This window comes from Pezoporus flaviventris, unplaced genomic scaffold, assembly GCF_033815535.1.
Source record: "Pezoporus flaviventris isolate CSIRO_AGI_PZ_B2104156 unplaced genomic scaffold, CSIRO_AGI_Pfla_v1 ptg000031l, whole genome shotgun sequence".
NCBI lineage: Eukaryota > Metazoa > Chordata > Aves > Psittaciformes > Psittacidae > Pezoporus > Pezoporus flaviventris.
The window spans coordinates 40,023,698-40,050,596 of NW_026892579.1; the positions used below are offsets into that span (position 1 = coordinate 40,023,698).

The window sequence follows — 26,899 nt, forward strand, 5'->3', positions numbered from 1 at the left end:
GTCTAGTCAAAAGCTTTCACCTTCCTCCCACAAAAATCCACCTCCACAACCCCAGACTTACTGCGGTCTCCCTACACTGCTTTGTACTGCACAAAAAAAGTCAGGTGCAAAGTAGCAAGTGTTCTGTTTCACAGAATCATAAAGCAATTTTTCTCCTGGTACAACAAGGAGCCTGCCATCACAAAGAGAATGCTGCAACTAGACTGAGAGGAGGAAAAGAAAACCCTGTGTTTGTTGACATTACTCATTTCAACAAAGACCCTGAAAAATTACAAAACTCCATGTTTGTTGCTCAACTGAGTTATAACACAAACACTTCAAAAGACCGCAACTTAGCATGAAGTGCCATCTCCAATATCATCACCCATCCAGCAGAAGAGTAAGAACTCTCTTTTAATGTTCTGAAAATACTAAGAAGTTGAAATTATTAACGCAGTACTGTGAAGTTTGTTGTAGAGGTTAAGACAGTACCTCTGTCCCACAGGATTTACTGTATAGAACCATGTTCAGCATATGAAAATCTAACCTCTAACATAAGCAGACACCATTGGTTTACAAAGTGTCTTAGATGGCATTGTCAGTTGTGCATCTGGCTTGAAAAGGGTAAGCAGTGCTGGTCTGCCCAGTGTTTCCTCAGCCCCGGCGCAGGTACTCTCACACAAGGTGGAGCAACATTCAACTAGGTGTAAATTATCTCCAGGAGCTGGAAACCGTGTTACTGCATGAGTGTGCCTTATCAGCCTGGGTGTTGTACTTGTAGCGGCATTTACCTGGAAGGGGGACACTAGGCAAAAGCATTTAGAGAATTACAGTCTATTCCTTTTTTGTACCATCATTCTATTCCCCTTTCATTCTCCCTCCCCACCCCTCCAAAACATATAGTTGCCCAAATTCTGGAAGGAATAGCATGAAGAAAGGTGATGCTGCATTCATTATTATTGAAGTTCAAGAGCTGATGTTGCAGTTTCAGGACTTTCTTTTATGCAAAATGTACATGCAATGAACAGGAGACCGCTAGAATTTGCTCAACTTGACAGACATTAGAAAGAGCAGTTAATAAATCAAGCTACACTCTCGATACAAGGACCAGATACTGTTCTGGTACAGAAAACTGGCAGCTCTCTCTTGACAAGCTGCAAAAAGAAGGGAACAAGAGAACAGCGTTAGCTGACAATGTAGCGTGAGCAAAGACAGCATTCCAGAAGACAGCAAAGCAAGCAGCTCCTAAATGAGCAGATACAGCTGACTGCTAACACGTCAGTACCAAAACGTCTTCACTAGAGAGCACTTAGGAGCTGAACACCTTTATGAAACAAATAAAGGATCAGTAACAAATGCATGGGGGAGGGGAAGAAATTATGAAACCAAAACACTGATTAAGAAGCATATGAGTTTATGTAGAATCCTGCCACACAATACTTTGACAGCAATTCAAAGTGACTGCATGAAGAAAATGGATTTGATACAATTATTTTTTAAAGCAATGCATGTCAATTGAAGCACATAACCCAAACAGTTTTATTGTAGGAACACTCACTGTGCACACTCAAAGAATGAACAAAAACATGGAAGGTGGAAGATGTACCATCAGAAGCCTGCAAGGACTAGTCGTATGTCCCTTTTTGTAACACCATATCCTGTCTAGCCAGGACGCTCACAGGAGTTAAATATTTTCAGAAACCCACCAACATGGGACAACAAGAGGTAGAGGTTTAGGAAAAAACTCTGCAGTAATCTAGGGGACAAAGGAGAAACAAGAAATAAAAGAAGTAAAGTATTATTACAAAAAGCTCCAAAACCTGGGGGAAACAGTAATACTAAACACATCCTAGTAACAGAAAGCAGATTATGACATGGCAGTACACAAATTAGCTTTCTAGAGCAGGACAAACTCCCTTACATTACTAAAGGTGTAGCTGGAATACTGTAATAATAATGATGACCATCAATAAAAACAAACAAAAAAAAACAACAACAAAAAAAAAAACCAAAACAACAGGAAGAACGCTCAGAGAACTCCAAGAGATTACAAAAAGTACATAATTTAGACGAGAAGATTTGCAAGCCATGGAAGCATATCAAGGAATTGACTGTGTTTTCTTGGGTCATTAATAAGGTGAAGCCATTAACTCCAGTAGATTTAGTTACCAGGAAGTCCACATGTCAGGTTAACTATTATCCAGGATATTTTCAGAAAATGAGCTCTTTTAAGAGCAGACTTTTTTTAGAAGTATGTATTAAATTTGAGAAAGATACATCTAGCAGAAGATACCTACATTTCAGTTTAGCCCTTGGGTGATTACATGGAATTGTTACAAGTCAACAGTAAATGGTTTATAAAATGTAATTTTATTTAATGTTACTTTGCTGTTACAGAGGGCATAACATTTTCACAAGGCTTTTTTGGGACTACAATCAATGATTAGCAACACACAATAGTGGTCCAAACTCTCTAAGTAACAATCACTGGACAAACTTGACACCTTCTCACATGTGCACAAACCTGCATGGAAAAGTACTAAATTTTAGACTTGGACATGTGAACTTCAATTGGTTTTCCCATTCCAGTGTATTAAGAAATGACATGCACTTTAGTCTGCCAAAAAGCACTGCCTGTACTCCGGCAGTAACATGCTGCTTCTAATACATCATACTAAAGTGAATACCAGAACTACAAAGGCAGGAGTGTAAGTGAAACTTTCACTGGGAAGGGATATCGACTTAAACAGCAGCAACTGAAGATTAAGAGAAGCCCCTGTTTTCGAACACACACGCTTCTGTATTACATGATACAAGAATCAACTCAATTTGTTTTTTCCCAAACTAGAAATGCTCAGCTTGATCTGGCCCAGTACTTCCATATTCCTACTGAAAAGGATACACAGTAGCATGTGAAAGTCAATTATGGAACGGAAACCCTGCAGAATAAGAAGGGAATGTGGAGAATTAAGAGCTATGTGGAACACTCTTTAGTTGCAATTAACTACATTTTCATATCTTACTGTAATACAAAACACAGTCAACTGGCAGGAACTGGTTCAGATTTGTTTTTAAATACCAGGTACACTTTAGTCCGCTACATAAGTGTTTGGAAGTTACTTATGTTTATATGAAATGAAGCTATTAATACTTTTCTACAGCAGTAACCGCACACCAGGAAGGCCAGGACAAACACAAATCAAGGAATGGAGTTTTCCCAAAGCTGCAGTGTGAAAAGACTATAAATTGATTTCCATACACATGGATGGGTTTTCTTTGCTATAGGAAATCCAAGTGGAGCTATAAGGAATGGAGACGTGTAAAAAGGTTTCTTGAGAAGGAAAGGGAGAATGATGCCCCACGTGCAGTTTAGTTTTCTGCACCTTCTGCAGCATCACATTCTTCTCCTGCACTGTCTGATGTCCATAACTAAAAGGAAAAGAAAAACAGTGTCAGCTTTCCAAAGCACAGCTTTAATTCCAAAAAGGGACGACTACTGACTGTCAGAAACAGTAATGTATTGGACTTAAAAGTACAGTCTACAAAGTACCAGTGCACTGTAGCTGTACAACCCTGGCTTACAGTGTGTGCTCAAAGAGGGGCAATTGGAAATAGTTCCTGTGCCCAGAGCACACCTAGCTATGCACCCCAGGTACTGGAGGCAGAATAGTGTTCAGAACAGGTCCAGACTTTGTGCTTAATAGTGAGCTAGGTCATTGATCCCACACCACTCAACAAGTCTGAACACTCATTTCATGAGTAATATCAATTTCAAAAGCAGTGGTCTGAATCCTGAAAGTGAAGATTACCATTTTGGTTACTGAAGCTAAGCATTTTATAGTGCTAATAAAAGACATTCCTACCAAAGGAGTATTGCAAAATAACAGACGTTGCTGGAATTTTAAATGAAGTGGATATCCTGAGGATATTCCCTAAAAAGTTGCCTTAGTTACATATTTTAATAGAATTTAGTGGTTCCAATAGGCACTTTTCTTAAGCGGGTAGTCATTATAAAACATACTGAAGCATCAACTGTTTTTATTCTTAACACATTGAAATTACGTATCTTTTCTTTTAAATGAAAACTGGGAAAACAAATAAAGCAAGTTGCACTGGAGGTACAACAGGGAAGTCCGAGCAAGAATCCCTGACAGACCACAGAATACTATATTTTGACTTCTCATCCATTACCTTGTACGTGCTGAATACACCTTCTCCCCTCCACTGAAAAGGCCAACAAAGAATGAAAAACGTGCTTTCCTATCCAGATTACACAGCATGAAGATGGTGACATCATCTTAAACTACATTCAAACTGAGTTATGAAAAGGGACAGTAAGGTAAATAGCCCAACTCAGTGTTATGTTTTGACCTATAGCTGAATAAGGGCTGTGTTTCATCACAAATTCAGTCTAAAAAAGCAAATACATAGTTACAGAACCAGATAGCACATAAAAAGGCAACTTACTGTTAGGTTGTCTCTAAGCAACTGCATGATGAGAGTACTGTCTTTGTATGAGTCTTCGTTCAGTGTATCAAGCTCTGCAATAGCCTCGTCAAACGCCTAGAATGATTAAACCGTCTTTAGTCTATTAACTGATCATTAAGCAAACAGAAGCTAAACCTATCAGTAAAAAAAAGGAACATGAGAAGTTAATGATCTGCGTTGCTGTTTGAAACAGAAGCATAATAATAAAGCCATAATAAAAGCTTGCTGTGTTGCTGAACATTTAAGTCATATTGTAAATACCTGCTTTTATCCCTTTAATCCCACTAACAAGGTGAGCTTGGAAACCAGATACATTAAATAGGATCATTTCCTGCATAAACTCTAGGAAATAATAATTCATATTATTTTAAGTATAAACTCTCTTCTACTGTCCCTGCAGGCATACAGAAGGAAAAAAAAAAAATCACTTACTGTCTTTGCCAGTGTGCAGGCAAGCTCAGGATTGTTGAGAATCTCATAATAAAATACAGAGAAGTTAAGAGCTAGACCCAAGCGAATTGGATGTGTTGGCTGCATCTCCTTCTTGCTGATATCAAATGCCTCCTGATAAGCTCCCTGTGAGTTTTCTATTGTTTCTGTTAAAAGAATGAGAAACATTAAGGGCTTCATTTATTTGTTTGTTGGGGGGGAATTGGGGGTTTTTAAAGATATTTAAAGTACTCCATTAGTAAGAGACTGAACAATCCTCCATAAGCCTGCTCTTAGTGAAACACTGCACTTACTTACTTTAATCAAGGTAATGATTGCAAATCCATTTTAAGTATAGCTGCCACACTGACAGAACACAGGGAGCAAATTAAGCTACTACAGAGCAAAGGTATTCAAGAGGCAGGTAAACACACAAAAGTTAGTCAATACAGACATCCAAGATGACTGTATCGCCTCAATGGCTTTTGATTCTTTAGGCATCAAAATAAAAGCCAACCCAGAAGTGCATCACTTCTACAGAACATCTGCTTCGTTCTTTGCATAGGATGGATGTGCTTGTGCATATTGAAAGTGGCTACTCTCTGCAGGGCCTTACTTCTTCTTGTAGAAGTTTGGAAGGCATGTACTCCAAGTTCCTGAAAATCTGAAAGTCTGCCTCCAAAACCTGGGTGTAGACAGGTCAAGATAAAAAAATAACAAGGTTGTGCCCCAAATAATTGGGAGAAATACCATAAAAAAAAGGTTACCAGGCTAGAGTAAGTACTTCAAGAGTGCTACTCTTTCAAATTCTCTTCTAATGGACAACCAGAGGTCCCTAACCATGCCTGCAGACTGGAAGGAGACTGCAGGAAAAGAAGCCCATTGTCATAAGTCAGAATACAGCTCTCTGAGGGAGATAATACCATGACTGCTCTAGAAAGTGCTGTAGAAAAGAGTCTGGTAAGTAAAACCTGTTAAATATTCAAAGGAGTCAAAACACAGACTTGGGTTTTTCAGATTCATGCTGCAATGAGTGCTAATGGACTATTAATTTATTGAGAATAGGTGGAAAAAAAGGCAAAAGAATTAACAGACAGAAAGCAAATTGGCTTATAAATACATAAAATATATTTCAAGCTGAGAAAACTGATTGATTGGCTTGGCTTTGTAAATGAAGATTTTTTTAGGTGAGGCACAGCATGCACAGAACTGGCCCCACCCTTTACACCTAAGGCTTCAGGTGAGAAAATAAACAGATGCTTAGAAGCAGAACATCAGAAAAGCTTCAAATGAAACTCCTAGATGCTTGCGAGAAGTCGAGCACAGAATGTATGCACAGTAAGACACATAAGTTCTAACTTCCCAGCAAAACACCAAGATCTGATAATAAGGTTATCAATCAGTGCCTCTTCCACAGTTAAGTACCCCTGTCAGCATGCGTATCACTTTAAACAGTCTTTTTAGCCAAGATAAGCTGGGATTTCTCTGCTCAGACAAGTCCATAGATTTGTAACTGCTGCTAGAGACAAAGCATGAATCAGATTATCTTTGTGAAAGCTAAAGATGGAGTTGTCTCTGCTCCAGCTGGACCTGCTGTGGTCATTCGAATCAGGCAAAGGGTTAAGAATTTCTGAATGCAACTTGTAAATGCAAAGATTTTTCTTCCATTTTGTATATTTTCATCTCTCAACTTAACTGCTCCTAAAATACAAGGAGGCTAACAAAGCCTTTATTGAAACAACAATCAGCCCTGTCCTCCCACTTTGCAATTCAATTGGTTTAAACCAGCTAGCACTGCCAGAGGCCAACCATGCCCAGCCCAAAGGGACAGTCACTTCAGCCTCATCCTGCTCTTAACAGACCATATACTTTGTGTCACGGCATCACTCCAGGGCTAGTTTTAGTTTAGTTATGTAGAAACATATCACTAGCTTGTGCCATACCAAGAGTTTAAAATCACAACAGCATCTGGGCACCTTGCAAGACAGTTCTAATACATCCTCTGAACAGAGTTAAAATCCTTTCCAGAAGAGCTTCCTGAGGTACTCAGAACCACCTAACTTCTAGGAATGTTCTGCATTCTCAGGATGCCCAGAACGAAGTGACAGTACCAGCTGTGAAGTTTTCCAGGCCTTTTCTGCTGGATCCAAAAGAGCAAACTAAAATTACAAGCACAATGTTATCGCTGTGAACATCAACCATTTCAGAATGCAGCTCACACTTCTTTGGGTAGTGTACTGACCTAGTAATTTTGTTGCTTCTTTATAGGCTAAGGTGACTACAATGAAGTCTGCCTCACACTGAAATGATTAAAACTAACAGATTAACAGGACTCCATCAAGGAGTTAAAAATGTTGGAGAGCTCTGTTTACTCTTCCTCACCAACTTTATTTTAGTAAAGAAATACAAACAAAATCAAATATGTTAGCAGACCTTCACCTAAATTATTTTCCAGAAGCTCTGAACAAGCATTATGGAACAACTATCCAGAAATTTAGGGTAGAAGACAGACACACCACCTAAAACTCCCTGACACACTGTGCTCAAAGTCTATTCTGAATTTAACTCTGTCTCTATAAACACTGAAGATTTCCAACTCAAACATAGTTGTTCCCACTCAGCTAACTCAAGTGAATTCACAATACAATATTGGCATATGGACTTCATTTACTGTTCCCTCACCCATGGTCCAAAACTGACATTGATCAGCTTTTAAAGACCCAAAGACCACGAGGTACTTACGTTTTCTGTCATCACCACAGGCAACTTCAGCAAGGTATCGGAAGTAGTCTCCCTTCATCTTCAGGTAGAATACCTTGCTCTCTGGATTAGTTGCATTAGCTATTAAATATTTGTCCAGCAGCTCCTGAAAGAACAACAACAAAAAGACATTGACATATTGCGTACACCCTTGCAACCAAGTTCAATCTATTTTATTTCTCTCCAGAAAGTTTGGCTGGACCCGAATGCTTGGTACAAAGGAAAAATCAGTTTAAAGGGTATTTTACATAGATGCACACTTATTTAAACAAACTGTGTTACGGTACAAAGCTGGAGACTACATTAACATGATCAACCATCCGATCAGACTGCATAAAAAGTAACAAGTAAAGGTTTACTAATGATAGTTTCAGGACCAGGTTTAGTTTCAAAATGTGCACTTCTATTTTCACAAACATTGTTGCAAATGAGTAAGCTCTTACAGGAAAAATGAAACATTATGCAGAAAGTTTCAAAGCTATTTATAAATAACTTATCCCCTCTTCACAGGAAAAAGTAAGAAAAACAACTCAATTGTTTTTCATATAGACTGCGTTCATTAGACTTGTGATAAGGAATCTCCAGCCCACCTACCAGAGACAGACAAGGCTTTGAACCTGTCTAGACAGAAGGAAGCCTCACTAAACTGTACCAGCTCTTTGTAAGGCTGTAAAGCAACGCTGGCTCCAGCATAGCAAGCAAGGAGGCATCCTTCCTGCCTGCCCTGCTGCTCCCAGGAATGGGCAGAACTATACAGTGCCCCCAAGAACACCCTGAGCTGCTGCTAACATCACTCCCCCTGCTCACAGCTCCCCTACCCAATAACAGGACAGGGAAGGTTTACAAGCCTCCATCAAGAGGAGATAAGTCTCTCTGCAAGACCTCCTAGCCCTTCCAAAATAGGGGTGAAGGACAGAAGAGGCACAGGATTTTCTCTCAGCAAAGGGGGTACTTCAGAGAACGGACAAGGAGGAAAGCAGCTTCTGACTGACCTCTATGTCCCTCAGCCACAGTGATTTCACCCAACACATTACCACAACCGACCTATGTTCTCCGGAGTTGACAAAAAGCTCCAAAATAGACTCAAGGAAACCCTGCAATATTGAGAGCAACTTTAAGAATTTAAGTGATAAAGATGTGCATTCAGTTACTTGGAAAATAAACAGGTCATAAAAGCAGCAGAAAGTTTCCACAAAACTTGCAAACTGTGGCTAGTTGAGATTTTTGTTACAGAATATATATCCAAATTCATGAAGCGCCTACAATGAAAACATTTAAGGAACTGTAAACTTCCAGGCCAAAACCCCTCAGCATTTTAATTAGCAACTATAGCACTATAATTAAAATGAGCTAATTTTAGACACCAACCTACTCCGTATGCATACCACTGCACCATTATTGCTTCCTTTAATAATCAACAGTAGCAGAGCAATCCAGCTCAAAGTGTTTACTCATTCCAAGCCCACCAGAGGGGCTGACAGTTATTTTAAACCAACACTTGTATCAGGGTACTTGCAACCAGGTGAAAAAAGGACTTTTGACTCCACAGACAGGGTGCTTACCATGGATGTAATACTGCACAGCTCCATAGACAAGCTCCCTTCAGAGATCCCCCTTACGAAGGCATAAAGAAACAGTAGAGTTACGAGTGCTCTTATTACCACCCCAGAGAAAGCAGCAGGAGGGCAAGATGATACAGAGCCCGACATACCTATCCACTTACCAAATCAGAAACAGACATTTTTAGGACTTTCTGTAAATCTACTAAGCCACTGCCAAAGATTAAACACGGGCTAGTATGGCCCAAGGCTAAGCAGGGAATTTGTGTAACAGTTTAACACAGTGATGTAGGCAGGGGCTTGAGCAAGTGTATGAAATGGTACACCTTCCTGTGTTATGGAAAACACAGCAAAACCGTAGATTTGTTTTGAAACAAGAGTTAAGACATAGTAGGCAGATGGGTAATACAACCCCGTATTAATACGGTTATTTTGCATGAGTCATTCCCATATTAGAATAAGTTATTTCCACCCTACAGGTTTCTGCAATGAGAAAAACTTCAGAGTTTGGATCAATGTTTTTCGGATGCTTTTCTCCTATGACAGATGTCAACAGCAGCCGTAGAAGGACAATACTACCCAACCAGTTTCAAAGTCTCAGAGATAACAATGCAGGAACGTCAATTTTAACAGAGAGACTTGATTTTACAAGAAACTGCCCTGAATGATGAAAGTCAACATGTAGGACACCTACATGAGAAAAGGTTCTTTAAATCAGTCACGACCAAAGAGTAACTGTCAGCTTCTAAAGGCCATCGTAAGACTGCATTAAACAGCAGAGATGTGACTTATGCATGTGCTCACATTCGATGTGAGAAACTATGCCACAAGCTAAGGAGCACTGACCAGAAAACCAAGAAAGATATGTTGTATGGGATTTAAAACCAGGTATTTGACAAAACTGTATCTCTGTTTTTTCTTTTAAATGCCAAAATAGAACTTTTCAAAATGTTACAACTACATCAACAGGGGAACAAACAAGCATTTTTCTTTTATGCCTTCCAAAACCTAAAGATTTATTGTAAACTTAGCACACAAACAGTATTACTGGTCTTATTACAAAATTCAGTCTTTGGAGGTAGCTTTAGCAGTAAAGTCCCATGTGTAACTGATGTGGTTATGATTTCAACATACTAGGACCCTGGAATCTAGCGTATACCCACTTTTTTTCCTTTTTTTTTTTTTTTTTGGTCAGATGGGGTAGGCCACACACTTCTTCCAGAAGCACGAGTGATTTTGCCAAGGCCTCAACCTTACTGCAAGAACATGGTGCTGCGTCCTCTATGTAAGTGAATCTTCAAAGTGCTGCCTCCACTCTGCAGGCTTGAAATCCAGTGGTTCTGTGCAGATTTCTGAGAAACTTTGGGAAACAAGTGGATGCTGGGAGTGAACTGTAGCTTTACAGACAGCAAAGAGTGGGTTGCAAACACTGCTTTGTTTCCTAGGCACTCCTCAGCTGGAGGAGCTGAACTGCCCTGTCAGCAGCTCCCACTCCTATATCTCAGGGGCCTCCTAATCCTTACCAGAGCACATGATAAGGGAGAGATCTGTGTGTGTCAGCTCAGGTGAAACACATTCATGCTGGACTTTATGTATCTGGTTTTGGTTCCATTTAGGACTATTAAAAAAATACCTCATTTATGAATCACATAGAACAGAATACAAACAGACTTCGAGTAAAACTATTCATTTATCCATCTGGATGTTACCTTTCAAATCAATAATGTATTTGGTATACTTAGTAAGCCATTCATGTCAGGGTATCATCATAATTTCCTGGAAGGTACCTTACCCTCCTGCTAATGGACAAAATGTTGGTGAGGCAGCAATAGCAGACAGCACAATAATGATTTACTGAATGATTTACTTTAAACTGTTATGAGTCATTAGTAGTCATGAAAACTCAACATTTCCTACATCTATTCTCTGTCTCTCCCCACTTGGGCTTTTCTGCCTTTCCATTAGACATCCATCAGCCAAGGAACCCTCACTTTAAACATCAACTGAAAGCAGGTAAAATGCATACAGGCAGCCTGAGCAGTGAAGCAGAGCTCAGCCAAACTTAAGATTTATTATGATATATTTTACCTAAAGAGAGACAGGCACTGCCACAGGTACAATATGTGAAGTCAGCCAATACAGCAGACTGCCATTCATGTTCATATACAGCAAACGTGCCCACCCCTTTTCTTTTTTTTTGGGGGGGTAGGGGTGGTAAGAAAAAAGTTATATATCAAAATACAGTTGCCACCATCATCAAGAACTGTGACTGTTCTTATCACTAAACCAGGTTAAACCAAGACCTGTACAACCAGCAATTACTCGCCCTGCAATGTCAAACATGCTTCAGACACTGCCATGAAAAGCCACGCATGATGTTTGAGCTGCTGGTGGGTGACTCTCAAGCAGTAATCAAACACTAGGAATCAAATGCAGATCAAGCCAGACCCTTCCTGCCCTGGTGCAGCTACATTAAGACAGGTTTATACTGTGGCAGTTTGTGACTGGTATCTGCTACTTCCCCCACATAGATATATTATTCTCAAGAGGCTGGTCCTGAGGTAGTTGGATTTCCCACCTCACTGCTCATTTTTTCTTCTCAATTTATTTCTACCTTCACAGTATGCTAACACTCGTGACATCCTTACAGCATCATATTCTCATATATGGTGCTCTTTTCCTCTTCTACAGAAAGCAGGCTTATTTATTTATCTATTAAAGAGGTGGCAGCAACAAAGGGCTACCAGTCCCTGGAAGAGATGCACCAGTGTCTGAAGGAACCATGGGGAGTGGGCTGGGAGCTAGCGGCAATTCACTCCTTTAAAGCTGGAATGACTATTTTTTATTTTTCACTCCATTAGCAGACTTACTGCTTTACATGCTAAGAGAAGTTACATTTCAATTGCCTTTCTGGATCCTTCTCCAGTTCTACTTTTGTTCCTTCCCAACTAAGTAACTGTCCTTTCTTAGTCTCTTTTCCCCTCTGCTTAAGTAGGAACAAGGGCTGAACATGCGGCTGTAGTATCAGTGTACTGCAATTAATCTGAGCCAGAAATACTGTTTAATTCATCTGCTCTCATCCCTTCCCCATCATTTCGGCTTTATGAAAAGCAAGCCCTGAAGGAATATGCCAGACATATCTTCCTTGAAGTGCCTGATACAAAGAAGCTCCCTGAAGACACAGCTCCTTCATAATTGTTTGTTGTGTATGCTTCCAGCCAGCCTCTCCCTACACATCCCCTGCAATTCATGGACCAGTCCCATTCCTTGTAAGCATTCTGTTACCTGTTTTCAAGACAACCCCTTCTTTTAAAAGCTGACATCAAAACAGAAAGTCCCACCAACCTCCCTCATCTCAGCCTATTTTAAAAGGCAAGCCTGATTGAGACGTCAAGTTCAAGCAGGGTACACCAAATACCTTCTGGACAATTTAACTATGTGGTAGGTTCAAGTGGCAGAGAAATACCACCGATATCTGATCTGTGCTGTTCTCTCTTCCCACATGTTCAGCTACAAAGAATCTTCACAGCAAAGATGAAGTACAGAAAACATCTTGCATACCAAGCTGGCCTTTGAGCTACCTTCAGCACTTGTGCCATTTAGAATTGGACTTCAATAAGAAAAGCAAATATACAAGTTTCTGCACATATTGCAATATCATTAGCTAACAGAAATATTCTTCACACTTATCTGCTCTAGATCAAGGAGGAACATGAACCAGGTCAGCTCAGAGATTATCTACTGATCACAAGTAGTTTAAGGTCAATTTTCAAAGCAAGCTAAATATACCATGTGCCTAGGTACAGTCAGAAGTTCCCAATGCGTTAAACTAAAGTAACTCAAAATATTTACAATGCATCCATCAGTCAGGTGTCAACACCTATGACATGTTTAGGTCACATCACCAGCATCAAGTTATTTAATGTTATTCTATTAAAAGACTGATCTACATTGCCATATGCATTTCTCACCAACAGTACAGTGATACTTTTGCTCCACCAGAAGGAAAAAACCTCAGCATAAAAGCACCCACCATTAAGCAGAAACGCCCTCCAAAATACAAAACTGGTTAAGCTGCTGTGTGATCTTTAGCAAGGAGGAGTGTGCTGATGGTAGAACCTGCTGCCACAGTTTTGTGACTAAAGTCAATATAAAGTTTGATTTTCCAAGTCAGCCTGTTTCAAGAATATTGTATCAGCAACATTCTTGAGCTTAATGTCCATATATATATTACTTTAATTTGTTGAAACACCTTGTTCCAACACCATCTTCCATCATTCAGGCATATGATTTTAAATGCCATTCTCCAAAAGCAAACTCCGTAACAGTTTGTGGGAAGTAATTTGTATTTGCAGGTTTTAGTAATTTAAGACAAAGTCCTCTGCTAGGCTTTAACCCATATAGCACAAAAAGCATCCAGATAGAAGAAAACGTAATAGTATTAATCTTTCCTGATACAAGAACTAACCAATATCAATGCATACAGTATAAGAAAAAAAAATAATTTCTCCTCATCCACTGATGGGAAAAGTTCAGTGATATGGGGGAGCTAAAATAAAACCAAATCAGCTAGAACTTCAAATCAGCTGCTCAGAAACTCTCTGCTGTCCAAGCTCTCCTCAGACCTTCCAGCAGAGGAGGTGCTACTACTCTGTAGGGTACCAGTTTTCACAGGTCTTACAGAGACTAGACTGAATTTTATTACCATTTCGTAGGTGGTCCCTCCCTTCCCGAGACGACATTGAATGTTCCCTATTTTAAACTTTTAAGTGCTTTCGGGGTTTTGTTGGGGTTTGTGTGTGTGTGTGCGCGCGCGCATGCTTTTTGCGGTTCTTCTAAGGAAGACTGAAGTTAGCACCAGAACAGACATTACATGGGTGACAGCAAGTAGCTCTGATTACTTAACATTGTACTTGCCTAGAACAGCGTACACTTATTGGCCAAATCCCAGAGAACCAAATGGTCACATGCAAGTGAAGAAACTGTTTCAAAATAAACCTATTTTGTGACAAGGATCCTTAATAATAATGCAGATGCACTGAATATATGTCAACACTTTCTTATTTAGCAGGTTAACTCACACAGATTCAGCATCACAGTCCCATCTAGAAGATAAGCAGCTTGCATCTAACAGGAACACTATGCAGTGTGTGACACCACATACATTCAGCCACAGAAAATACCTGGAAAAATTCTTCAGTCTCAAGTATTTCTGAAGGTCCAGCTCCACCATGAGGAAAATCACCTACAAGTAGCATACAGGGAAATGGTTTCCAACTTAACTGCAGTCAAGAAGTAAAGCTAAGAAGTTGGTGAGGCAGCTCAGAGCAATATATTCCCTTAATATAACTGTTAAATGTGAATTCAAACACATTAAAAGTTCCACAGTGTTTGACAGCACAGATGATCAGTGCAGGCTCAGACCTTTCAATAAGGCTTCTACTCACAAGTGATTGCCTGTTTTAATAGCCTAGTAAATTGTTTCAAAGACTTTTCAACTACTCCAAGTATAATCAGTCATTACAAAGTCCACAGTATGACTCACTGCAACCTAGGTGTGTTTTAACATTCAGCAGTTGTTTTCTTAACAGGAAAGGGAGAGTCCCCTGCTGCAACAGAAAGATCACTTTACTTTCAAAAGTGTAATTCAGCAGAAGTTCTTTCTCCTTCTGGATTCAAACTTTATGTATCATCTCCTTTTGGGAGAGCTTTAAATAGTTTTCATACAGACCTCTTAAGACGGCTAGCAGTTCAGTTTATCTATTGAGGAAAATACATGTATGCCTTTCCAGTAATGGCATGGCCTTAAGATGACCTGACAAGGCACTGCTGAGAGACAAACATACCTGGCATGGAAACGGAGAGGATGACCTAATTCATCTTTTCCATTTGGTTCTGAGTTTTGTCTACATAGTTTTAAAAACTGGCAGTCAATCTTTAGGACTGGCCCTGAATGAAGTATCTGGAATCCCACTTAACAGATGCATTGAAAGCCTGAGCTGCAGCATGTCTGCCTACACCATTTCCACCTGGGGTTGAGATTAATTTCACTTAGAAGTTACGTTCACTGCTAACATTTCCCCTAAACCAAGAAGTTAGAAAGTTCTGTGGTCCTCAAAGAACTATGTAAGCCAGGAACTGTGAGTGTGTGGAATGCAAGTTCTCCTTTCTCTATGGATATTCATCAGACAAAAATCAACCTAGTGAAAGTCAAAGAATTATTCAAGTTTTTATGGCAGAACCTAGAGGTTTTCCAGTTCTCCTGCAAAATGTAGAAATGAGTCTTTTAAAAAAAAAAAAGTCATCCCTTTTTCAATAATTACAATCTTTTCCTGAAGTAACGGCCATACAACACAGCCAAAAGGTTTCGGGAAGATTTTCTTTTTATCACATTTACCTCAATTTGATTGTAACATTCTTCTGTGATGGCATTTTCCGTATTTCTAATTCATAAAAATACTTCAAGTGTTATGCCCCTCTCAGTAAACATGCATTACCAACAGCAAATCCTTCTCTTCAGAATCCTGACTACCTAAAAGTTTCTTTCAGCATCTTCCATTTGTGATCTTTCCTGGTATGATAGAATCAAACAAAAAAGACTGAATTTGCATTTAAAAATATTTATATGCTCTGCAGCTCCAAAAGCCCTGAATGTACAATTAAGTGACTGACCAAGACATATCTAGACTTAACAATACTCAAAATGAACAACAGTGTGTAAGATTCATGCGGGCTTAAGGTATGTTGCCCTTGTGCAAATGTTTATTTTTAGAGCCAGAAAACATCAAAATTCATGACAATAAATACACTCTGGAGGGCCTAGAAGTGTTACTTGTTTCACTTCTGCTCTCCATTTCAAAGCCCCAGAGGCTTGTGAACACTGAAATCCAGAAAGATAACGGCTTTAAATTGAGAGAGTAGATTTAGATTAGACATTAGGAAGAAATTCTTTACTGTGAGGGTGCTGAGGCCCTGACACAGAGAAGCTTGGCTGCCCCATCCCTGGGAGTGTTCAAGGATGGGGCTTGGAGCAAGTTGCTCTAGTGGAAGGTGTCACTACCTGCAGCAGGGGGTTGGAACTGGATGATCTTTAAGGTCCCTTCCAAGCCAAACAATTCTATGATAACAAAACAGATCACTGCTTAGTGCAGCTGCAAGAGCCTTCTGCATTGTCCAACTTCACCTTTAAAGAAACCCAGCAATGTAATATTTCACTCAGTGTATTAGGAGTGTGCCAGTAATTTGTTATTTTCCAAATGAGACAACCTACAACAATGAAGTGTAACCTTTAAGTCACAAAAACTATAAGCCAACATTTCAGATAGCCTCATTATAACCATTTCTCACAGCAAGTGAACCTTGACTTTCTTACTAAGGCCCTGCTACCTACTTCCATTTAAAATGATTTCTGCTTACAAGAATTTTGCAAAATGTGTTCATCTTCAGAACAGAACTTCCTGAAGAAGTTTTATCCAGGAAATAAGAGGCTGTCAATCTGGTAAGCATGTACATAGTGTATTCAGAAAATTTATTACTGGAGATAAGGGAATGCTTTCTGTTTCTGGAGCTTAACATGACTCCTACGTCCAGTTACTTCAGTGGACAGATCGTATACACTAAAGGACAGAATAAAGATTACCAGAGCAAGGAATAAACCCTTATCATTAGGAACTGGTAAATCAAACCCTCGATTCCTTTAACAAACTAAGAGAAAAGCACAAGTAAAATCAACTAATTCAGGACTTTCTAGTTCATAGGTCTTTACATCTGATGGTTTCATGGGTGCACAGAACCACAAAATGTGAAACTCAGCACTTACATTATTTTTACTGCCTCTCATGTCTAAACGGCCATTTCACATTAACTGCTACTGCAGTATGCAGAGAGAATTAGCAAATTACAAGCTTACAAGTCAGCTGTATGCTCAGCTGGTGCATTCTGATGTTGGTTCTGACATCCTGGGAAGCAGAAAGGATGAAGAGGAAGCTGTAAACATCAGGCCAACGAACTTAGTAGAGTTCTATGGAGTAAGTACCAAAAACGCAGTGATCAAGAACAGTCTTACTTACCTTACCTAGTTAGTTTGTGATAAAATTAGCTTCAATTTTATGCAGGTACAAAACCACTCAAACAGACATGGCAAATGACATCTAAAGGCACTAGGCCCATTGTTCTCAAAGACCAAAAGCATAAAACTAAAAGAGGGCAAGATCTACACAAATAAGAGCATGCTGATTAATCAAGAACTCACCTTCACCTATAAAACTTATAAAAAAAAGAATATCCATGCACTTTTACCTTCCTCCCCCCGCCATTTTCCTCACCACCTTCCTCTGAAAATCAGGTATCCCCCATTACTAGAAAAAGAATATCAAGCTTCTGTGCCCATACTGGTAAATCTAATACTTTAAGACTGGCAAAGGTATAGTACAAAGCTTTAACAGCCTTGATAACAATCAGGCTACTTAATCTTCAGTTTGCTGTCATTAAATAATGGGTTTCACTGGAGACAGATGAGGCTTTGGCTGCCCCATTCTCAACAGCTGGTCACCTGTATCAGTATAAATATTTCCTATTTTCAAGGACTCTACATCCTGCCTCTCATAGGATGTAACATTCAGGACAGGCTTTTCAGAGCTGTTAGGAGCTATGGCTGCACAAGTGCAATTCTCTGGTGGCCACTTCTTGAATTTTTAAGGACAGACAAGCCACTGATCTTCAGTTTTTTCTTTTTCTACAGACATAAGTTAACCCTACTCTCACCTTTCCCTCAAGATGGAGATATCCACACAAACCAAATCAATGACCTAAACTCACACTAGTACCTTCTGAAAAAGGAAGTGACACTGCACACACAGGTAACTTAATGGCACAAGTTTTCAGAACCTCAGAGAGATTACCTTGCTGCCATTCATCTTGTATCCTCCACTAGCTTGCTTGTAATATTCTAGAAATTCAGTATCCAGTTGCAGGGGGAGGGGGCAGCAAGCAACGACTGCATGGGATGGAGGCCTCAGCTACCATGAGAATTCCTAGAACTATTTTTAGTTAGGCTTTAACAGTTTTCAGTCGCTTCAAGAACATCAGTGGATTCTAGACTTCGGTTCTCCAAGTGTCAGTCCTTTCTTAGAACAGATTCAGTTTTCCTTGCACAGAAGCGCAGTATTCCAGCAGAAGATTCTAATGAAGGGCAAAAGCTCATGTAAGAGAAGGTACAACTATGAGTAAGTCAAGTTCAGATAATGAATTTAAGGTTTAAGCATATTAAACTACAAGAGATTCATGCATTAAGTTCCACAATTCTTATCATAAATGTGTTGGTGCTTGCTAAAAGCTGTGCTAAGAACACAAAGGAGAATCAACTCTCTCCCCACGTATTACCCTTCTTCTAAATGAAGACTGTTATTCCAAATTAAAACATTCATTTTACATTCACTCCACAATTCTGGATTTGCCAAGAAATAACATTCCCAATCTAAAGTCTGGCTCTGACTCATGAAGTAGCTAGTCCTTTTAGTCAGTTACTGAAAAAGGATGAGCCAATAGCATCTGCTTTAATTTACAAAGGAAAAAAAGTAATACCTGAAACACTGTCCCAACCACTACTGGGACAACTAATTCAAGTAAAAAAGTAATATTAAGTGATTAGTATGCCCAACCCTCAGAGGAAAACTATATCCTACATAGTTCCCAGTGTCAAAGACCGTAATACCCTCTTACTCAGATGCTATTTTCACCTCTGCACTCTTGTCACTGGAGAAGAGAAGGCTGTGTGGAGACCTCATAGCAGCCTTCCAGTATCTGAAGGGGGGCTACAGGGATGCTGGGGATGGACTACTCATCAGGGACTGTAGCGACAGGACAAGGGTAATAGGTTCAAACTTAAACAGGGGAAGTTTAGATTGGATATAAGGAAGAAATTCTTTACTGTTAGGGTGGTGAGAAATGGGCTGCCCAGGGAAGCTGTAAATGCTCCATTCCTGGCAGTGTTCAAGGCCAGGTTGGACAGAGCCTCGGGTGGCATGGTTTAGTGGGAGGTGTCCTTGCCCATGGCAGGGGGGCCGGAACTAGATGATCTTAAGGTCCTTTCCAACCCTAATTATTCTGTGATTCTATTTCCGTATAAAGTCTGGCCATTCACTGAAAAGAGAAAAGCAGAGAGAAAGGATTCGCAAGATAGGAAACTCTAGGAAATTGTTTATATAGCAGCATTAAGCCGATATTTACAGAATCTTCCAAATTTCTGCATGAATAATCATCATCATCAAGATTTCACTTTTCTGCAGGCCAAAGGTAACAGTAGGGAAGAAACAGTGCTATAATCAAAGCTTATTCACCATCTGACATCAGATATTAAGCTGACAGAGGAATCTTATTTGCTGATGCAAGAAAATGCCGACTTCATTTTCAATGAAGCTATGAAGTTGTGCTGCTGAAGATATCCAATTTGAACATCATCCTCCAGTACGGGGATTTCTGTTTTTTTCATTTTTAACCAAGTAACTTTACAACTAGATCTACAAAATGGATAAAAATCAGAAGTGGTCATAGATTTCTACCTTTGTTTTTATTAGGTTTTATTGTTTCTTAATTATGCAAAGCAGAAGTAAGTAACGACACTGCAACCCTGGGGTGGGGGAAGGAAGGAAGGAAATAACAAAGGAAGAGAGAGCTGGCAAGAGCAACACACTAATTCATGCTTTCAGCAATTAACACTGCAATCTCACAGAAGATCAGACATTTACAAGCATCTTCTCAACCTTAAGACAGTAAAAACTGAAGACACTAGATGTCTCTAAAGAATGAATCTTGAATGCAAAATGAGTTATTGCTGTGAAAAGAGACTGAGGCTCTCAGAAATCTCAGCAGTTCTATCTGCGCCTCCAGAGAAGTCTCAATTCAAAAGTTACTTTTTTTGAAAATCTGATGTCACTAAACAGTGGGTGTATATACAATAAAGCATTGGTCTTACATTCCACATTCCACCTTCAAAGTTCCACGCTATTTCACTATGTGGAAGTTACTGCTGCACCCATACCGTCTACATTACCAATCATCCCTGTCTTGAAGTCACTCAGAATATAAAAAAACATGAACTTTGTGCTCAGAGAGTATCTGAAACAACATAGCTCAACTTCACCTTGAAAAAAAAAAGTTAAGTTGCCAACCTGTTTCTTTATTCAGGGACAAAAGTTTCAAGAACAGTTTTGACTAGGCTTCATAAGGGATGACTCAACATTAATTTTCTACATTACAAAGGAATTAATCAATCGAGAGACTTCATAAAACCTCCTAGTGTACCTTTCACATAAAACATTTGTGCAAGTTGTTTGACAAAGTCCTACCACTTCTTCATTAAAAAGCCACTCTCACCTGAAAGACCAGTCATAAAATTAAGAGTTAAAAAGGGTTTAGATCACATCTACTCCTATTTGCAAGATAGGCAGTTAAAGCAATGCCTTCACTGCTTGGCATGAGATGGAACATCTTACTGTGACCACTGATATTGGTTGTAAGTTAATTAAATAATTAGCAAGTTTTATTTTTATTTATCTATGTATATCTATATGTAGATATCTCAACATAATTTTTGATGGTTGTATTCTAGTGGTTATTAAATTTAAGCTCCTTATCAACCAGTGCCCTAGACCAATGCTTTATCTAATTGGCTTGAGACATTCTTTATGGAAAAAGAGCAATTGTAGATCCAGCATTGTTGCTGCCTTTTCCATCAAAAATTAGCAGTATTTTGTAACGTTAGAATATTTCCAAATGAAGCAGATACACTTCCTTTTCAAAAGGTGTGCCATACCAGTAATAAAAGCCTTTTGAAAAAACTGTTAGCAGTATGACTAACAGCAGTCACACTCCACCCCACACATCCACCCTTGCTAAATCCAAATACTCCAGATGACAAGCAACCTTTCCATACTACTTGCCAGCAGTTGTTTCAGATTAGCTTCCTTCCTAGAGTTAAAGGCCCACCTCTGAGATTCAGCTTAAAGAGATCTAATAACGTTACAAGCACTTACTACGGCATTAGTAAAGGAAAAAAAAAAACTGTAATTTGAAGGAGGAGGAGTCATAACTCCCTTGCAGCTCAGCTTTGGGAAACCCATCCTTTGTAGTGCCTGCACATTGTGAGTTCCAACTTCTTGGATGCTGACTCATGGATCATAGAAGCGCTAGATGGAGGAGGAAAGGGAAAGAAGCTGAACAGAATGTAACTTGCACATGTCCCTCAAAGGAAGAATAAAAGTCAGAAGGCTTGCAGTAGACAGGCTGACATCTGCTCCTACCAAAGGAAGGCACATCTTTGCCAGCAGGGCAGAACAGGAAAAGCATGCACAGTTGCAGGTTTTGGTCTTCACTACTTCCTGTAGCCTTCCAGGTGAGAAGAGAAGGAAAGAATTGCCAACCAGGTCATTGCTGAGAACAGAGAAAGACGTGAATGCAGGGGGAAACCCAGCTAGCACAGGAAGAGCTTGCTTTCCCTCCATCAGAGGCTTGTGTTAGCACGGTTACCAGACTGCCTGCTGTCCACCATTTGATGCGCCTGGAATAATTTCAGTATAGACACTGCATGAAATGGCTCACTACCTTTATCATTCAGAGGCACTCAGTCTCCCTATGGAAGCACCAGCTCCTGGTAGCAGAATGCTGGCATCTGGTCACACAGGTTCTAGTGAAACCAGTCACAGGAATCAGTAGTTGGTGCCCTACACAAGTCACATCATTTTCACAAAGATGAAAGTTTTACAACTTAACTATACCTGTAACTGGAGAAACTCTTTGGAAGACACAGAACTCTGAAATGTGTTAAGGAATTAACTCAACTGATTGATTAAGCTAATAAACATCCAAATTATTTTTGAGCAAAGGTAACTCATTTTGACTGTTTTAGAAAAAATCCCCAAAACCTATTCAGCAGCATGCAAGGAAGAATATTTTCAGCACAATGCAAAGAAATTCTCCCTTGTATGTGAGGATCCAGAAGGCTTCATAAAGAAAAAAAAATCAGTTACTTCCAAACCAATCAGCTTTATATTCAGGTCTCCTAAACTAATCTAGGATACGTTCACCTCAAAATTGTTTAATTACTTATAGACCTGCTTCTTCCTGTTCTTAGTTAGCAATAGCAGACACTAGACAAAAGTAATGAGGAAGAGCAAATAAACCACTGAAGATTATCTGCCACACAGTTACTACTGCATTACACGCATGTAGCTTCCCACAGCCACAACTCTCGTCACATGGAATAGGGTCCAGCAGCCTCCACACTGCTGACAAGTCTCTTCAGCTGCCACTACAGCGCAGTAGTTTTGTTACCGATAGCATCTGGAATTCTGCTGCTTGTACAGAAATGTATTCCTGGGCTTTGATGCATGCCTGGGGTGTCATGCCAGTTTTCACACCTCAGTTTTACATTATTCCATAATTACTGCAAATGCATCTTAAAGATTCCCCTGAGGAGTCAGCTTGAATCTGACAAAGCCAACTTCCACATTTCTTTATTTCCTATCTTCAACATGGACGTTTTACTTTATAAAAACACATTTTTGTCAAAAAGATCCTCAAAACATGTCTTAAATACCCCTTGACAGTCTTTTGCTTCACAAGATGTAAACAAAATGCACACCAAGTTTAAATGCTTTTAACAGGTTACTAGCTCTGAAGAAATAAAGTGGTTTTCTCACTTTCTTTTCAGCTTACCTTACAAACAGATCAGCTTAAAAACCACAACACAAATAGGCATGAGGCTAAATTCTTTGTAATTATCTAGTGCAATACTACATATGGATCACTCCAGCCAAAAATGTATTCTAAAAGCACACTCAAAATTGAGTGTATATCTCAGATACCTCTATACATCTAGAGCTACAGTGTTGAGCAGATGATCTTCCTCCTCACAGAAACCCACATAATGACTGCAGAAATTACTGCACAGACTTCCCCTACCCCAGCATACTTCACACAATGTTCCCCAGTCAAGATCCCAGTCTTATTCGCCAGTACAGCAGAACACATGAATACTGTATTTCTTTATCCTAAAAATAAACAGAAGAAAAAAGGAAGTCCCCACTCACCAGCACAGTGGTGCAGATGGACCTGAGCTCAGACTCCACCTTCTCCCGATAGTCTTTGATAAGTTGCATCTTCTTGTCACTGGTGTCTGTCTTCTGCTCAATGCTAGAGATGACCCTCCAGGCAGAGCGTCGACCCCCCACTACGTTCTTGTAGGCCACTGAGAGCAGGTTGCGCTCCTCATTGGACAGCTCAGCACCTTGCTCAGTTACTGCCTTCATGCAGGTTGCCATATCATCATAGCGCTCAGCCTGCTCAGCCAGCTTGGCTTTCTGGATCAACTCGGTCTTATCCATGGTGGCTGGCAGTGGGGCAAGAGCAGTAGAGTAGCAAAAGCAGGAGAAGCTGGGGACGTCACACTACCAACACGAGAATGCACCTCAAAACCTGCAGAAAAGAAGACGGTAACCATGGCGCTAGGATGTCCACTACAGAGCACAATCCTATGCCACGCCTCGCAAACACCAAGGATCACAGTGAGCCTTGCCTCCCCTTCCCCATATCAAGTGCTTCTTGTGGAAAGATGGACTACAGCAACCTGCCCTTCCATGCAGGGCTACGGGGAAAGGCACTAGTCTCAAGGGTCCACCCCTAGGGAAACCACGACCTAGAAACCCAACTGGGGAGGCACACTCAGCGCTAGCCAAGGGACAGCATCCTAAAGACCAAGCACTGGAAATAGCTATTTTTCCATCAGGGCGGACTTTTGTCTTCACCCTGCTTTTCTTCCTTGCCTTCTAACACGAACCTGAAGAAGGAAACCCCGCCACCCTCGCCGCCTCGCCCAAAGCCCCGTGTGCCACAACCCCTGCAGATGAGAGCTGAAGAAAGGCGGATGCTAAAGGCGAGAAAACAGGGAAAGAAATAAATAATGAGCGAGACGGGCTCGTCCCTGGGGAGGCAAGGAAGGGGTTAAAACCCAACGGGCAGGCAGAGCGGGGCCTAGATCCGCCTCCCTCGGGCACCCGCGCTCTGCGGGGCGAGCGCGGCCAGGGGAGCTCGGAGCGGCCGGGGCGGGGCGGCGGGGCCAGGCTGCTTCGCCTCCTGGCGGTGGGGCGCGGCGGGTCCTGGCCTCCCGCATCCCCCCGGTGGGAGCGGGCCTAACTCCAGCCCGGGACGGCGGCTCTCGGCGGCGGGGGCCGGGACGACCCCGCACTGCCGGCGGGGGAGCCCGGCGGAGTGGCAGTGGGTGGGGTCTCGGTCCCGACGAGGGCGGGGGCCAGGGGCGGCCGCGTCCCCATGGACGGCGGGGGGCAGCGGGGACGGAGGGTGGCCGGCGCGGCCTCCCGCTGCGGCAGGGCGGAAAGAGGAAGCCGGCGGCCCCGCTGGGTGCGAAATGGCGGCTCTGGCTGGCTGCGCCTCCCGTTCCCTGAGGCCGCCGAGAGCTCCACGCCGCGATCACAAAATGGAGGACGCGGCGGCAGGCAGCGGCAGAGCGGGGCCCGCACCCGCCGCGAGGCCGCGGCACGGCGCTCACCTGGTTCCGCTTCGCTAGGCCGGGCCGCGGGCGCCACCCGATCGGCTGCCTCGCTCGGGGCTGTGGCGGAGAGAAAGAACCGCTCCCGTCTCCGGCGAGAGCCAGCGCTAAAGGGCGTTGGCACAGGCAAGCCTACCCGCTGTTCAACCCGCGCCCACGCGGCCAATCGCAGCCTTGTCTGCGGGCCTGGCCCTGCCCCCTCGCGCCCTGACAGCCAATCCAAGCAGAGCGCGCCGCCGCGGGGGCGAGCGCAGGCAGGGCACAAGCTCGGTTGGCCCGTGGGCTGCGGCTGGGGCCACGGGGTTTCCTCCAATTAGATCCAGGGTGAGATGACGTCACTGTCGCCATGGTGATGCTGCTACAACCCCCCCCATCCCAGCCTCTCCTCCGCCGTCCCCCTTTCCCCTTCCCTGGCCGCCGGGGCCCGATCGCGGCCCACGGAGCAGCGGGTGCCGGCCGGCACCGGTGCTGCGAGGGGGCGAGGCGGGAAGAGAGGCAGGGAGCTCCCGGCGGGAGGCACCGGGCGAGGCGGTGCCCGCGTCGGCCGCGGGGCGAGGGCTCTGCTGGCGGGCAGAGGAGAGAGACGGGACGAGGCGGCCCCGCTACACACCCAGGCGGTCCTTCGGGGCCCGAGCGGGCAGCTGTCAATACTCCGCCTGCCCCCCCGGCCCGCCTCTCACGTTAGCTCCCGCAGGAGCGGGACAGCTACCCCTGAGGTGGCTTGGGCAGGGCAGGGCCGGGCGGGGCGGGAGGAGCCGGCATGGCCGGCGGCTGCCGGTGGGCTCTTCCGGAGCGGGCAGAGTCCGCCTGCCCGCGGCAGGGAGGAGGGCGCTCGGAGCGGGGAGCCGCCGCCCCGCCCGGGCTGTGCCTCGGCCCGTGCAGCAACCCGGGTGGTGGCTGCGGGAGCTCCCGGGGCGAGTGTTTCCCAATGCCGGGTTCTGAAAAGCCATTTTTGAGTGCGGGCGACTGCTCTGCGCCCTGGGCCGGGTAACGGGAAGGCGGTCCTGAGGAGTGCCTCATCCCCAGGGCCCGCGCAGGGGGAAGGGGGCGCAGGCGTTTCTCATAAGCAGTCATCAACAGATTTCCCCTCTCTTGATGTGATTTTCAGGAGGTCAGAGATGTGATGAACACAGACTGGAATTTTACGTCCATGCTATGACATATTAATAACAATATGTTACCTATCAGTGAATGGATAAACGTGAAGCACTTATTGCCATATATACGTCCAAAATGCTATCCAGGTGGATGCATGATTTTTTCTGCCCAAGTCGCGGAGGACGTGGTAATGACACAGGGTTTGCACGGTTTGTCCCGGCATTCAGCACACAAAATCCAGGGTGGATCAAATGGCTCCGGTTTGTCCGGGCTCAGGTTAATTGGGGTTCACTAATGTCTTTGTGCAGTATGGAGTCTCTGTGTGACATGATGAGATTTCTCACCTTTGGTTTCAGCATCACCAAATATAGTCATGCTGTGGAGCTTCAGCATCCAGATGGGATGATGAATTCTCTGAATCAACACCAGGATGTTACTGTCTCAACTCGTAAAGCTCTTGATCTGTGTTTGGACTAGGACTGGGATTATGTACGTGGAAACTGGATATATGCTGTGAACTAGCCACTCTCTTTGTCATTTGGGTTTGGGAAGCTGTTATCAAAATGGACCTATCAATGACATCCTTTTCAAAGTTAATGAAAGTCTTTCAGAAAGCATTATGGAAATGTTATTTATTTACCGTGGCTTGGCAACTTGCTACAGTTTTAGGTTGTCTTTTTACTCCTCCTTGCTAGTTAGGATACTCTTATTTTCACTGAAGTCCCTAATGATTATCTTCATTTACACATGAAGTAAAGGCCAAAATTGACCAATTGTGCAACAAAACCTTTTTTGATTAACAGCATGTCTCCATCAGAGATAAAACTAACTACTTGCCTATAAGGCATGGATGAATGGGTTTTATTTGAGGAAGGACATCTGACCTAATTGAGGCTACCTCCTTCACTGATTCCAATCAAAGATGGGGAAGATACTAGAATTAGCCTCTTACCATTTAGTTCATGGCTCTCTCCCACCTACTGAGAGATTGGGAGATTAAGAAATGCAGAGCCATCTTAAAAGC

General features: G+C 42.3%; 1 protein-coding gene across 1 annotated transcript; it reads right to left on the bottom strand.

The window, feature by feature from the left end:
• Positions 1-2,330: 2,330 nt before the first annotated feature.
• On the bottom strand, positions 2,331-24,936 carry YWHAQ (tyrosine 3-monooxygenase/tryptophan 5-monooxygenase activation protein theta). Its single transcript, XM_061460796.1, has 6 exons — positions 24,778-24,936; positions 23,303-23,687; positions 7,639-7,762; positions 4,900-5,063; positions 4,447-4,542; positions 2,331-3,408 (listed from the first exon to the last, which is right to left on the bottom strand). The coding sequence occupies exons 2-6, from the start codon at positions 23,594-23,596 to the stop codon at positions 3,349-3,351; spliced, it is 738 nt and encodes a 245-aa protein (XP_061316780.1). The 5' UTR covers positions 23,597-23,687; positions 24,778-24,936; the 3' UTR covers positions 2,331-3,348.
• Positions 24,937-26,899: the final 1,963 nt, after the last annotated feature.